This window comes from Vipera berus (genome assembly GCF_964194415.1).
Source record: "Vipera berus genome assembly, chromosome: 6".
NCBI lineage: Eukaryota > Metazoa > Chordata > Lepidosauria > Squamata > Viperidae > Vipera > Vipera berus.
This window is the reverse complement of record NC_138208.1, coordinates 59,068,503-59,085,104: the sequence shown is the minus strand read 5'-3', so window position 1 is coordinate 59,085,104 and position 16,602 is coordinate 59,068,503. Positions and strand designations below refer to the sequence as shown.

The following is a 16,602-nucleotide window of genomic DNA, read 5'->3' as shown; positions in this document are numbered from 1 at the left end:
TCCTTATATGTAGTCACATCATGTTTAAATCCCACATTTATATTTTCTATTGCATGTTTAGGTATTTCCCAAATAGGTATCTTATAATTTAACTTATGTCTATACTTTTTCCAGACTCGCAACAGAGCATACCTTAAAATATGTATCTTGAACACATTATCCACCTTCTTATCATACAATAAATATGCATGCCATCCAAATAACAAATCATAACCCTCAAGATTTAATAATCTCGCTTGTGTTAAATTAAACCAGTCACTTATCGCTGATAAAGCAGCAGCCTCATAATATAATTTTAAATTAGGCATTTTAAGACCACCTCTTTCACGCATATCTTGCATTATCTTAAATTTAACTCGTGGCTTTTTCCCTGCCCAGACAAATTTATTAACTCCTTTTTGCCATTCCTCCAAGTTTAAATCCTTTTTAAGTATAGGTATCATTTAAAATATAAATAAAAATTTTGGCAAAACATTCATTTTCACTGCTGCAATTCTTCTCAATAAAGATAATTGTAATTTTTTCCAACTATCTAATTCTTTTTGTACTTTTCCCCTTAACTTTTCATAATTATTTTTGTATAACTTCACATTTGAGGCTGACAAATATATCCCCAAATATTTAACCCTTTTGACTATTTCAAATCCCGTTAGTTCTTCTAAAACAGCCTTTTGTAATACTGTCATATTTTTAGACAGTATTTTAGTTTTTTGTATATTAATCTTAAATCCAGAAACTCTCCCATATTGCATTATTATCTCCATCAATTCTACAACTGAATAATCAGGCTGAGTTAATGTAACAACCAGATCATCTGCAAACGCCCTCAGTCTGTAATCCTGATCTCTTATTTGGATTCCCCTAATTTTATCCGAATTGCGTATTTTAATCAGTAATATTTCCAATGTTAAAACAAATAATAGAGGTGACAATGGGCACCCCTGCCTTGTACCTTTTTCAATATTACATAGTTCAGTCAAACTATTATTAACTATTATACGGGCTGTTTGCTTTTGATATATAGCCCTAATTGGTTGTAAAAATTTATCCCCAAATTCCATTTTCTCTAATACTTTCATCAAAAATTGCCAATCCAATTGATCAAAGGCTATTTCAGCATCCAAAAAGATCAGCGCTGCAGGGATCTGATTGTTTCTTTCCAAAAATTCCAATAAATCTACAATATGTCTCACATTATTCTTCATTTGTCTACCACTTATAAATCCAGTTTGATCACCATGAATTACTTGTTGTATTACCCTCATTAACCTATTAGCTAAATTTTTGCAAATATCTTGTAGTCAGTATTGAAAAGTGATATTGGCCTATAATTTTTAACTTGGGTGACATCCTGATCTTCCTTCGGAATCAAAGAAATAAAAGCAGTCTTCCAAGATGGAGGTACCCCTCCTCCCATTTGAATTGTCTTAAATAGTTCCCTTAAAGGCTTCACCATTTCCAACTGCAAATTTTTATAATACACAGCAGTCAATCCGTCAGTACCCAGCGCTTTACCCACTTTCAATTGTTTGATTGCTAAAAAAATTTCTTCATCAGTTATCAACTGATTCATCCCTTCCTTTTGTTCTTGTGTAAGCACGGGAATATTAGCTCTTGTCAAATACCAATCTGATTTTTGATAATAAGGCCAACTTCCTTTAATCTTGCTATTTTGAATTTTCATTTAATTTTAAAAATAACTGATTAATCATTTCTGTTCTTATCCTCAATCCAATTGTCATGAGATTGTCAGGAACACATGATATACTTCATTATTAATTTTGGACATTACAACAGCCAGTTTAAAATTCAAAATGTTGGTTTTAACTATGGGAGTACTTTAAAAAAAGGATTCTCCCCTAGGGGCAGTAAAGAGACATTCCAGCTTGGAATCAGTTTGTGAGATGAAACATTTGAGTTCAAACCTTTAGGTCTATATTCGCCATTTCCTAAGAGAAGGCACACAGTCTGGTGAGATTCTTGTAATCTGGGTGATCAGCAATAAAATATTTACTTGGGCCAATGCATGAGTGGTTCTGGTCGCTTTCACCTGACAAAATTCAGATCCATATAAATAGTTTTGTTGTACATAAAATCTATGGGAAAATGGGTGGAGAGAGAAAATAGGAAACAGATTAAAGAAAAAAAATGGAGGTATGGATTCAATTGAAATATTAAAGTGAATAAAGGAGAATAACAATTATAACAGAAGATTATTTATCCTGCTTATAGATAAGCAAACTGTTAAATAGCGGGTTCTTTGGTGCAGGAATGAAGCCACAGAACTGAGTACAGGGTAACTCATTGTTTATTTCGTGCAGGAACTATACTGGGGAAATGTCTGCAATTAGCCGCAATATATAGTCTAGCCCCTAGGTGGCAGCCAATAGGTTTGAATCAACCATTGCCACCTGGAGATAGCCAATTGCAGCACAGGAGACTTGTAGTCTGGGTTGCTGGAGAGCCGTTAGCTGCTTCAGCAACCCACGTGGTATTCCTCAAGAGCCCAGTACATAACTCCCCTCCCCTCTTAGAACAGACCATAATAACACCAATTAGTCTCAACAATTGTCAAGACTAATTATCCAAACACACTAAAGTAAAAGTGATTATAATAATAAAAAATAAAAAACAATAATGTAGGTTACAATGTTATTAAACAACGTCTGAATGAATAGGCTTCAAAGATGGCACTTTTAGACAGTTACATCATAGCACTAGTTTCTGTAGTCTAGTGGCAAACAGGAATTACAACAATATATAGCTCTTTATTTTACAACGTAATCTGCAAGATATGAAGGAGGCTTGTGTGCCGTAGAGGAACATCTTGGAGTTTCCATCACTTTGTGGTCTACCAGCTTACCCAGTGGTCGAGAGGCTTCTGCTGCCACTCTATCTGGATGCAACCTGTCCAGTTTAGTGATCAAACGCCTCCCCCAACGTAGTTCTGCAGGACTTTTGCCTGTAGTAGTGCAGGTCGTAGAATGCTGACAGTGTAAAGAAATCTACCAATCTGTGATGCCAGTCACCTGTGACAATGCGCTTGAGTGCTTCGTTTGTTGTCCTCACCATGCGTTCAGCTTGACCCTTAGAAGATGGATGAAAAGGCGCAGACGTTGCATGTCTGATGAGATTAGCTCTAAGGAAAGCCTGAAATTCAGCAGCAGTGAATTGGGCCCCATTGTCTGAAACTAAGACATCTGGCAACCCATGTGTGGCAAAGAGTTTTCTCAGCACCTGGATGGTCCTAGCAGTAGTCATGTTAGGAACTGGAATTACTTCCAGCCATTTGGAATGGCTATCCACTACTATAAGGAAGAGCTGTCCCTGAAAGGGCCCAGCGTAGTCTATGTGAACCCTAGACCAGGGAGTGTGCATTTCCTCCCACCTGTGAACTGGAGCCTGTGGCATTTCAGGCCTAGATTGCTGGCATGTATAACAACCATGGACTTGAGCCTCAATGTCCTTATCAAGGCCAGACCACCAGAGGTAGCTTCTAGCTAAAGCTTTCATTCTGACAATGCCTGGATGGCCTTCATGTAATGATTGTAAAACCCTGTCTCTTAGGGAAGTGGGAATTATGACTCTGTTTCCCCATAATATGCACCCTTTATGGGCAGATAACTCATGCCTCCTGACAAAATAGCTTTGAAATTCTGAGCCTGGACTTTTATCCAACCAACCCATGTATACCCATGACAACACTCTACTAAGTATTTTATCTGGGGCAGTTTCAGTAGCAATGTCCCCTACATGGAGGGGTAATTCAGGTATGTCCTGTATGGACAATATTCTAGCAACTGGAGCCAGATCAGGATCCATTAGTGGCAGTGGTAGTCTGCTGAGGCCATCAGCATGGCCCATGTCCTTGCCCGGTTTGTGAATTAATTTAAAATTGTATGCAGATAGGAAAATAGACCATCTCAGCATTCTTGGAGATAGTATGTAGGGGGTTTGTTTGTCTGTTATGAAAAGTCCCAACAGAGGTTTGTGGTCAGTGTAGACCGTGAAATCCCTGCCATATAAATAGTCATGGATTTTTTTTATCCCAGCAACGATGGCTAGGGCCTCTTTGTCAATCTGAGCATAGTTGCGCTCAGCAGAGGACAATGTCCTTGAGTAAAATGCTGTAGGAACCTGTTTACCATTTTTTTTATGTGACTTAAAACTGCCCCCACCCCATAGGGAGATGCATCACATGCAAGACATACAGGTTTAGACTCTTTGTAGTGAGTTACATTGGACTTTTCTGACAATCGTGCTTTTAAGTCCTGGAAACTTTTTTTCATGTAAGTTAGTCCATTTCCATGGAGCTTTCTTATCTAGAAGCCTGTGGAGGGGCTCTGCTATTGTGGCCTTATGAGGTAGAAATGTGTGATAGAAGTTTAGGAGGCCCAAGAATTCTTTTAGCTCTCCTTTTGATTTGGGCCTAGGAGCCATTTTAATGGCCTTCACTTTAGAATCAGTGGGGTGAATGCCGTTAGCATCAATTCGGAAAACCAGGAATTCTGTTGAAGAAACCCCAATACTACACTTGTTCTTTTTTAATTTGAGGCCTGCTTCGTGAAGCCTCTGCAAGACAGCCCTGAGCCTACTGGCCAACACTTCTGGGGATTCCCCTGCAATAAGAACATCATGAAAATAAGGGCAGACGCCCTGAATACCCTTGAGTGTATGCTCCATGATTCCCTGAAAAATACCCGGTGCAACACTGACTCCAAACTGTAAGCGTTTAACTTTGAAAGCCCCCCTGTGAGTCACGATTGTTTGAGCTGTGGCTGTGGCCTCATCAACCAGCAATTGCTGATAGGCCTGTGCTAAATCAAGTTTAGCAAAAATAGTACCCCCTTGCAAGGAGGCTAAAATATGGTTGACCACTGGGACCGGGTAAGTGTGTTGCTTGAGGGCTTTATTTAGAGTGCATTTATAGTCAGCACAAATGCAAATTTCCCCGTTGGCTTTAAGTGGAGTGACTATAGGAGTTTCCCACTCCCCACCATCAACAGGCTGTAACACGCCCTGTTCTACGAGCTTATCGATTTCGGAATCAATTTTATGTCTTAAGGCAAAGGGGACCCTACGAGGCTTAACCCTGATTGGAACTACATTGGAATCTAGCTTAAATGAGATAGGCGGGCCTGTGTATGTTCCTAGGGTTGAATCAAAAACATCCACATATTCCTCGCATACAGACGCAAGGTCTGCAGTTTGTGTCCGGTTTATGCCAGTAATCTGAATACCTAAGGCATCAAACCAATCGAGTCCAATGAGACTCATTCTCTGACCGCCTACTACTATTACATCCAGGTGCCCCAAAAACCCTTTAAACTTTACCAACAAAGTGGCTTCTCCCTTAACGTTAACGTGAGCATTTTGAAAGTCCGTTAGGATTATATCTGAGGGTCTTAGTTTGGCCCAATTGTTACTGCGCCTACACATGAAGTTAAAAGTGTCTTGAGAAATGATTGACACTGCAGAGCCAGAGTCCAATTCCATCTTACATGGAACTCCTTGTAGCTCTACCATGAGCTTAGGTTTGGGTTTAAGGGGGCGTCGAGCCCTGGTGCGGCACACACTTCTATGGCTTCTGAAAAACCCCACACTAACTGGATCCTGGGCCCCAGTACCTCTCCTAGTTGATTCTTCCAACTGGTGTTTGGGTGGCCGGTCTCTCTGGCAGGCTCTGCAAACCACTGTAATGTGGCCTGTCCTTCCGCAAGCTCTGCACGTGGCTGATCGAAATCTGCAGTTGGCATGAAAATGGTTGCTGCTGCACCCCTTACATCTCAGTAAGAGAACTGCCTTGTAACTGTCCTCTCACTGCTGGCTGTTGCGGTGTTGCACATTGGGTTGCTTTTGGAGTCGGTTGATTTCAGGTTCTTCTTCCTCAGAAGATTCTCCAGTGCATTTGGCGTCCTCAAGGTGGACCGTTTCTTCAACCTTTGTTGATTTGGTGGGCTGTACTGTTTGAACTGCGCCCCCGGCAGCTTCATCGGCCATCACCTCGTCTTGTGCTTCAGAAAATGTTAAGTTTGGCCTAGCAAATAGTCTCTGCTGAAGCGTTCTGTCCCATAGGCCGCAGACGAGCTGGTCTCGTAGTCGCTCTTCTAAATTTGAAAATTTGCACAAGCGTGTTGCCTGCCTTAGGCGTGTGGCCTGCGTGTGGCCTGCCTGCTATGAATTCCAAAGCTGACTCACCGGGTAGCTGCACTCTTTGGTCGAACTTGAACCACCAAGCCATTTCAGACATCTTGGGCTGGAAGTGCCCGGTTAGCGTCTTTTTGAGATCTGCGTAGGAGACCGCTTTGATTGGTGTCGGTGCGAAAAGGTTCTCAGCCAAATCAAAGGTTGCTGGGCTGCACACGCAGAGTAGCGTTGTGGCCTTCAGTCCTTCTTCTGCGATCTGATTGGCCCTGAGGTAGTTTTCTACTTGTGATAAATATGATGGCCATTCCTCCAGATGTTTCACGTCGAATTCTCACAGTTTTCCGACCTTCGGCATTCTTTCTTGCTGGTTCCTGCGTTCTTCCAAATTCTGGTTCCAGGCTCAGGGAGTGAGTCCACTGAGCATGAGGTCGCTAGCGTAGCTTGCTAGCTGACCTTGAGAGGGGGGGGAAATGCCTTTTCCCTCCGGCGTGCACTGCCTTTCCCTCGTAGACTTCAACTCTTAATTCAGTGAAGCAGGATCCCACCCTCGTCGCCACTCTTAAATGGCAGGTTCTTTGGTGCAGGAATGAAGACACGGTACTGAGTACAGGGTAACTCATCATTTATTTCATGCAGGAACTGTACTGGGGAAATGGCTGCAACTAGCTGCAATATATAGTCTAGCCCTTAGGCAGCAGCCAATAGGTTTGAATTAACCTTTGATGCCTGGAGATAGCCAATTGCAGCACAGAAGACTTGTAGTCTGGGTTGCTGGAGAGCTGTTAGCTGCTTCAGCAACCCACGTGGTATTCCTCAAGAGCCCAGTACATAACACAAACCATAAAAGTGGCTTTGTGAACAATAATAATATATCTCATTACTACCATTAAGGTGTTCTACTGGGGGAGCAAGTGTGTTTGTATAAAGCATTAATTGCTACTTTTATTGATTTCAGGTGACTTTTACCTGATCATGCATAACCTTTCATAAATACCTTTCATGAATTGAGTTGACACATGTTCTACTATACATTATATTATAATATATACTATACTGTAGTTTTCCAAAAAATTCCTTTTTGGATTTCCATTAATTGGTTCAATTCAACAGTATGAGGATTACCAATACTTTACACAGTCCTAATTTCTCTGGGCTGTCTAAAGCATATTGAATTTCCTAGTATTAGATGCTCAAAATACTTGCTTGAAATATCTAGTCTCAAAAGCAGAAATAAGGTTCTTATACTATCTAAAGAATAGATTTTAGTATGAACATAAAGGATTTCTTTAGATTCTTTCTTTATTCCTTAGTTCCGATGGGTTTGTAAATGCAGTTGGGCATCAATTACCTTCAGTGTTACAAACATAAAGTTTGTGAAGAGTTAGTGTGTATACTCAAGTTTATAGTCAAAGACATTTGAGTTTGGGGATCATATGCATTTCTGCATTTTATTTTCATTAGACTACAGAGCTGGATCTGAGATTTGGTAAACCGGACTAATTGCAGGCTGCAAATTACAATAGCTAATATAGCTATTACTCTCCCAGCTAATGTTCTTGCTAATTTTCTAAAGCATTATTGCTCCCCACCCCCAGAATTTGATTCTACTGTTCCCTTTAGAGTAACTGCATGTATTGGTTCAAGATAGGATAGGATAGGATAGGATAGGATAGGATAGGATAGGATAGGATAGGATAGGATAGGATAGGATAGGAGAGGATAGGAGAGGATAGGAGAGGATAGGAGAGGATAGGAGAGGATAGGATAGGATAAAATAAACCTTTATTGTCATTATTCTATATACACAATGGCACACATTAAAATGAAATTCCAATTTCCTGCTTTCAAAAGAAGGAACATCACCCACTGAACAATATCACTATCCAATGTCCCTATTATTATATATGGACCTTTACCTTACTTTGGACTATTTCTAATATAGCTCTTGAGTATTGGAGATGAGGGACTTACTCTGTACTACTTTATATAGTAATGAAATGTACCAGGATATTCTACAGTAGGTCATTCTGATCTCTTCCATTGCCCCCAGCACTGCATTTCCAAGTTTTACTGGTCTTACACTGATTTATAGACTCACCATAACATTTGCTTTTAGTGTAGTTTTGTTCCTTTAGAAAGATGCTACGATGTATACTATAAACTTTTCTTTCTCTGGCAAGACACACACACACACAAACACACACACACACACACACACACACACACACACACACAGAGGCAGCTTGATTTTACTTGTATTAGAGATTTAAAGGGAGCATGATTCAATTCAAATTTGTGATTTGAGGGCAAATTGATTCACACTGCTTTGAGATGCAAGATAGATTCATAAAAAGTATTTGTCCATAGCCTATAATCAGGAAACATCAGAGTGCCTGCAGCTGTTACATTTTTTGACAGAATGGAACGGAGGGAGCTGAGATGGTAGACTCTTTAGAGAATGGTAGCTCTGTCTAGTTCCAGCTGGATTTCTTCAAGACTTTTGCATAATACTGTAACTATTCCATTTTTGTTTTAATGGGATGGCTCAATCAAAGCTATGTTGAACTGATGCACTCCTTTGAAGATTTATACAACCTAATATTTTTATTGAATTATTTCCAGTGCAAAAACCCAGCTATCTACTGATGCATATTTTTTAGTAGAAAAGGTTTATTTATTCTGACAGCAGAAGGGATTGATGTAATCACCAAAAGAGTATCTTTTTGCACGAAAGTCCATATACTTGAATCTATTTTAGAAAGTTCTAATTTTAGCAATACATATACAGACCACATGTTCTGCGGCAGAAGTGGTTGGTTCATATATATGTTATAAACATCTACCATTTCAATGCACTAGAAGCTTTTTGTGTGCTTATTGCCTTGGCCCATCATTCTTTTATTTTACATAATATTATCTGGTTTCACTGCCAAGCAAATTTCAGATCTTGCATTATTTGCTTGATACTACATTGGCAAAAATTGCTACTAAGCCATACAAAGTATTTCTGCAGTACTGAACAACTTTTCCATTTACTTAACAATCTGGCATAATTCTACCTTTTAATATTAATTTTGTGGCTCCTGACTCAGAGCTCAATTAGGTGTTTTTTCATGCTATCTTCCATATCAGTATAAGATAATATTTATAGCTCAGGATTGCACTGAGTGGTCCTTGATGCTCCTGGAGCTTTGTGGTTTTCTTGCAGACATTTTATGACTAAAATAGGTAACAGCATCAGTGCTAGAAGGGAGTGGGGTTGCTCTTATTTTTATATACTAGCAGCAACACTGACAGGGCAAGCCACTAGTATAAAAGTAAGAGCAAACCCCACTCCTTCTAGCACTAATGAACAAGAAAATTGTAAGAGAACACCTACTCACTCTAGAAGAGTTCAAATCACCAGGATCAGATGAAATTCACCCCAGTGTTCTGAAGAAGCTGGCAGATGTGATCTCAGAACATTGAACCATATATTTCAAAAATCCTGGAGCACTGGGGAACTACCAGAGGACTGGAAAAGGACTGATGTGGTTGCCATCTTCAAAAAAGGAAAACAAAAATGGATCCAGGAAACTACAGACATATCGGCCTGACATCATAATCAAGCAATGAATCCAGTGGTGGGATTCAGCCAGTTCGCACCACTTCGGCAGAACCGGTAGCCGGTTTTTTGTTGTTGTTGCCCAACCCCAGAATAGACTTCCAGAAGCAGCATCCACACAGAGAACTGGTTGTTCACATATTTGAATCTCACCACTGAATGAATCTTCAAACACCTAGAGGCAAATAAAGTCATAATTAGAAGCCAACATGAGTTTGTCAAAAACAGATCATGCCAGACAAATCTTATTGCATTCTCTGACAAAGTGACCAAATTAGTGGACCAGTGAAATGTTGTGGATATAATTTACTTGGACTTCAGTAAGGCATTTGATAAAGTAGGCCACAATCTACTACTTGGTTAGACAGCATCACCATCAGATGGATTCGTAACTGGCTGATCAACTGCACTCAATGTGTAATCCTTAATGGAACTGCATCTACATGGAGAGGAGTAGCAGTGGGTATCCCAAGACTCTGTGTTAGGCCCAGTAGTCTTCAATATCTTCATAAATGATTTAGGTGAGGGGATAGAAAGAGAACCCATCAAATTTACAGATGACACCAACCTGACAGGAATAGCCAACACTTCAGAAGATAGGCTCAAAATACAGAAGGATCTTGAAAGACTTGAAAACTGAGCCTTATCTAACAAAATGAAATTCAGTGGTGAAAAAAATCAAATGCACAAGTATAGAATAGGTAACACCCAGCTCAATAGTAGTAACTACTTCTTCTTCTTCTTCTTCTTCTTCTTCTTCTTCTTCTTCTTCTTCTTCTTCTTCTTCTTATTCTTATTATTATTATTATTATTATTATTATTATTATTATTATTATTATTATTATTATTATTATTATTATTATTATTATTATTATTATTATTATTATTATTATTATTATTATTATTATTATTATTATTATTATTATGCCAGCAGTGTGTTGCAACTGCCAAAAAAGCCAACACAGGCTGCATCAACAGAAGGATAGAATCAAGATCACATGAAGTGTTAATATCACTTTAAAATGCCTTGGTAAGACCACACTTGGAATATTGTATCCAGTTTTCTAAAGGATGTATTTGTCAGGGGCAGAAAGAACATTGGAATACAAGGTGAACCATGTTGGATAAGGATAAAAATCTATCTAGTACTGTATTTCTTGATTCCCATCTCAGCAGGATTGGCTCACTGATTCTGCAGCTTTTTTGGGATTTGAAAACAATAACCATACCAGTACGAGTACTTGAGGTTTTCTTCCAAGGCAATATAAGCAAGTACACAATATGATACAGTATTCAGAGAATATATAGGAATACTGAAGAATACGATATAACCTAAAGCAGAAATCAATTAACACAACACTTGTTATTTGAATCCTGGCACATATAGTATTTACTCATTTTTAAGAGACTTAACCAAGCATGTAGAATTTACAAGTAACATCAGACTTGAGTCCATATTCACAATATTAAAAGCAAAATTGAGTTCTGGCTATGTTCAAAGGATCAGTATAGACTTGTATTGTTGCATTAGCCCAAGGACGGTGATCTTAAAGAATCTAAAGGCCAAGGAAGTTATTAAAGCCTAAAGGAATGTTAACTTTGCCACCCCAAGAGAACTTTTATAGGCAGAGAGTTAATGAAAGATGAAATTGATTGGCTGAATATGTTATATTGAATATAGTAATGCCAACACTCAGCCATTACCAGCATTCTCTCCATCTAGGAATGAAGGAAGTTTCAACACTGTACATTATCTGTAACAGCACCCAAATCACTGAATGTGCAAAGCCACCTGACCTGATCTGCTGCTTTGAAACAAGTCTGGGCTATGATTAGTGAGTCAAGATGGTTCAGTTGAAGCTTTCTTGAATCAAAACACTGTTTTACCCTACCCCAGGGGTCAGCAACCTGAAACAGTGAAAGAGCCACTTGGAACCGGTTCCCTCACAAAAGGAAAACCTGGGAGCCACAAAAAATATGTGCGCATGCACGTACATGCGCACATGCGCAGAACAGGGTTTGACTGAAGAGTGGAGCCAAGGCAAGATATGCACTTACCCTGCATATTTGAATTGATTGGTTGAACTTTTTTAGTGGGGGACTGCACATGGCAGAGGACCGGGAGCCGCAGGAGATGGCTGAAAGAGCCGCATGCGGCTCCGGAGCCGCGGGTTGCAGACCTGTGCCCTACCCTAATAATTTGCCATAAATATTTTACTGTTTGAAAATTATTTTGTGTGTCAGTTTTAAACCAAATACACTGCTGGTGAAGTATCTTTTATGTGTTTGGAAGTGCAGCTGATTTATTTTAATCATTTTTATGCTAAAGTGCAACACTCCATTTTTAATTTAGAAACTTGTCTCTTTGCAGAACATTAAAATTCAATGAATTGTGCATGCAATAGATACATTTCTGCTGCAATTATTATTATTATTATTATTATTATTATTATTATTATTATTATTATTATTATTATTCAGAGGAAATTAACTGCATCAGTTTATACCATCTGCATTATGTTATTACTCAAATGATATAAACTGATGAAAACTTACATGATGATACTACCAATAAATGATGTCAATCCTCAAAATGCATGATTCTGATTCAGTTGACATTGATAAGTAGCAGACAACTCCTCTTCATTTAGTTCCACTTTTATTCTATAAACCTCAGCAGCAAAGACTTCAAAGAGAGTCACCATCTCATGTATGGACCTCAGTTATGAACTGATAACTTCTAATATTAATGTTGCTTAAATTCTTGGAAACTAATCCATTCTCAAATAAATTACTAAATTTCTTTCTTTCTTTCTTTCTTTCTTTCTTTCTTTCTTTCTTTCTTTCTTTCTTTCTTTCTTTCTTTCTTTCTTTCTTTCTTTCTTTCTTTCTTTCTTCTTCCTTCCTTCCTTTCTTTCTTTTTTTCTTTCTTTCTTTTTTCTTTCTTTCTTTCTTTCTTTCTAGTTCCAAAATCCAAATGCTTTCTCACCACCCTTCCGCTTTGGAACAGTTCCCAATGGCAGCACGGAGAGGAATATTCGCAACAATTATGAACTGATGCATGCCTATATGGTAAAGTTTAACCAAAGATCGGTGCAAGATGCTTTATCATCACTGAAGACAGGGTGAGACTGCTGCCTTCCAAATTTAGCATAAATAATAATGCTGACTATATAAATCTATCTCTCCAAATATATCACTTCTTCAAAATATTCCTTCTACCAAAATATTGCATGTATTCCAATGCACACCATTGCCTAGAGGAGATATGAGGAAGTTTTGAAGCATAAATATTTATATCCATTTAAGTGAAATGCAGTAAGGAGATCAGTAGTATGAAACAATAAACGCAAATTAGAATGAAGACAAAATAAGGAAGTAGCAAGGAATTGGGCAGGCATATTTAGTGGTGTTGATACTGGGCAAAGCCTTATGTACATATATGCACATGGGAAAAATCCCAGCAGGAGGAGGCAGCTACAGAGAGAAATAGACTTTCCAAAAGTCTGTCAAAGAACTCAGTGGCAGACTACCAGAAGCACCATTCCCCACTCTGCTAGTACTCCACAACAGTCCGCCAAGCAGTTATTTGACAAACTGCCAGGAAGAGGGGGCTGCAATAAAATAAAGACCAAAAGCAGGCCAGGTTTTATGGCCCAGTTAAGAGTTCTACGCTGTTTATAGTCATGAGTTGCCTGCTGGGATAAACACAAAAACCTTATGGAAGTATGGGAATAATAAGAACAAAATGTGAACTGAGCCAGTCAAATGGTTCAACAACTTGTCAAAATATAGCTAGTATTAAATAATGCCATATCAAACATTCCCCTTTAATCTGTGCCCCACAAACAGTCATGAACTTTGGGGGCACATTAAAAGCAAACATAAGGGTAACAGCATGAGACCCATTCTTCCAAGAAGATTGACTACTGGATGAGGCAAAGAGAAATTAGTGCCACCACGAGTGCATGTGGGGGTTGTTTTAAAATAAGAGATGGAAAAAGAAAGAAAAATGGGAAAAGATGCAATGCGTCTTTTCCTTCCTGCTCTCTACATATTTTTCAAGAAATTTACTCTCTAGGAAAGTACCAGAATAAAATGCCTGTTTTCAGGGATTAAAGGCTCTCAAAAATATAAACAGAATGATTTGCTCCATCTTTATTATGAATATAGATTTGGTGACAGAAGATGTCATCTTCATGATGAGATTACTTGGGCAATATAAAGCTTACATTTCTGCCCTTATATTGAGATATAACACGATCTCCAACCACTTGTCATATTTAAAGATGCTCATGGGACTCTTCACAGGAGCAGGGTTCCTGGCCAAATCTAATTTGAGTAATTACATTTTGCTTAACACTATCTCTCCAGCTGTTTGATTGGGAAATGGTATGCTTTACTACTTTAGTCACTGTGTACTTTTCCTAGGCATGTTGCCGAATTATTGCTACATGGTTTTTGTAGTTAAGAAAGGGTATGTTATAGTGAATGAAGATGCTTTCAGGTTTGAGTTATGGAGAGAAGTGAAAGATGTTTTCTTGCTTGGGTTCTGAAAATATCTTTAAAGACTTAAGATGCTGAAAATGTGTATTGATCCCATGAGTACTCAAATTTTAGTTGTGCATAAATATTTGTATTACCTGGAATCATTCTTTCTCACAATTGATTTCTGAACAGTGGTTTAATTTTGTACACTTTTCTGTTATTCTTTCCTTTTTTGGGTTTTTGACATTCTATAGGAAACTGGATGCTTTTATTTATGATGCTGCTGTGCTAAACTATATGGCTGGCAGAGATGAAGGCTGCAAGCTAGTGACAATTGGCAGTGGAAAGGTCTTTGCTTCTACTGGCTATGGCATTGCCATCCAGAAGAATTCTGGCTGGAAGCGGCAAGTGGATCTTGCAATTCTACAGCTTTTTGGCGATGGTGAGTAATTTGGATAATGAAGAAAAAATGTATTTTTACTAAGAGGGAGTAATATTATTTCATTAAACCCTCCAGTGTTTTAACCTAATAAAGAATACTCTTTCAAAGACTGTGGCCCGATGCATCATACTGAATGTTTAGTTTTATAGCCATTTATTTATTTGAGAGATTTACAGTTCAACATTTCAGTGGCAATTACCAAAGTGGCTTGTAGTCATAAACATCATTAGGAGGAGTTTTAGTAATCTCAAAGACACAAAAGCTATACTTTCTAAGTTTGTATGCCAATGTCACCCAAAGAAATTAGGAGGGAGGATGAAATAAAATAAATATATTTTGTAACTATGAATACAGAATTAAGACATTAAAAGGCAAACATGCTATTTATGTCAAAGACAGTAAAATCATTTTGGCATATTTGACAGGAACTCCAACAAGTATTCGCAGCCTTGGCAGTACATAAATATCCATCATGTAATTCCTTTTTGGGTGAACAATGATATGCAAAGCACAGAAAAGATGTAAGAAGCAGTAAGCATAGAACAGCATCAGCAAGCTTGAAGTAATGCTGGATTTTGATAGTACTGATGGAACACCAACAAAATGTGTCTATGGAGATTCTCACTCATCCAGGTCATAGTTATCCCAAATGTGCTTTTTAATAATAATAATAGAGTTAGAAGGGACCTTGGAAGTCTTCTAGTCCAACCCCCTGCTCAGGCAGGAAACCCTATACCATTTCAGACAAATGGTTGTCCACTTTCTTCTTAAAAACTTCCAGTGTTGGAGCATTCCCAACTTCTGGAGGCAGGTTGTTCCACTAATTAATTGTTTTAACTGTCAGGAAATTTCTTCTTAGTTCTATGTTGCTTCTCTCTTTGATTAGTTTCCACCCATTGTTTCAGGTGCTTTGGAGAATAGCTTGACTCCCTCTTCTTTGTGGAAACCCCTGAGATATTGGAACACTGCTATCATGTCACCCCTCGTCCTTCTCTTCATTAAACTAGACATACCCAATTCCAGCAACCATTCCTTATATGTTTTAGCCTCCAGTGCCCTAATCATCTTTGTTGCTTTTCTCTGTACTCTTTCTAGAGTCTCAACATCTTTTTACATCATGGTGACCAAAACTGGATGCAATATTCCAAGTGTCACCTTACCAACACACTATAAATTGGTATTAATCCTTCATGTGATCTTGATTCTATCCCTCTGTTAATGCAGCTTAGCATTGTGCTGGCTTTTTTGGCAGCTGCAGCACACTGCTGGCTCATATTTAAGTGATTGTCCACTAGGACTCCGAGATTCCTCTCACAGTTACTACTATTGAACAAGGTACCACCTTTACTGTACCTTTGCATTTAGTTTTTCTTGCCTAAATGTAGAGCCTCACTTTTGTCACCACTGAATTTCATTTTGTTAGATAGCACCCAATGTTCAAGTCTGTCAAGATCTTTCTGTACCTTAACCCTATCTTCTGGAGTGTTGGCTATTCCTGCCAGCTTTTTTGTTGTTATTTTTTACTTTTGTTGCAAGCCTTAGTTCATTTTGAGCCTTAGCTTTCCTCACTTCATGTTTGCAGGCTCAGCCTATTTGTTGATATTCTGCCTTAGTTATGTGACCCTATATCCACTTTTTATACTTGTCCTTTTTGTCTTTCAATTTATCAGAGAGTTCTTTATGCAGCCATGCTGGTTTCTTTTGAGAGCTGTTATTTTGCTTCTTCATTGGTATTGTGCTAGACTGGACTTTTATAATCTCACTTTTAAAAATTTCCCAAGCTTCTTGGCTTGTTTTCCCCTTGAGGATTCTCATCCATGGAATCCTTTCCAAGGTCTCTCTAGGTTTATTGAAATTAGCTCTCTTAAAGTCCAAGACACTAGTTTGACTATATTCTATTGCTTGTGCCTGCACAATGCTA

At 38.5% G+C, this 16,602-nt stretch overlaps 1 protein-coding gene across 1 annotated transcript in view; it reads left to right on the top strand.

The window, feature by feature from the left end:
• The window catches only part of GRIN2B (glutamate ionotropic receptor NMDA type subunit 2B), a gene marked incomplete at both ends in the record, with an annotated part of 295,037 nt that overhangs the window by 263,234 nt on the left and 15,201 nt on the right, over window positions 1-16,602 (top strand). The window contains 2 exons of the mRNA XM_081331987.1: window positions 12,716-12,876; window positions 14,494-14,681. Of these exons, the coding sequence (XP_081188113.1) occupies window positions 12,716-12,876; window positions 14,494-14,681 (349 nt within the window). The remainder of the gene's footprint in view (window positions 1-12,715; window positions 12,877-14,493; window positions 14,682-16,602) is intronic.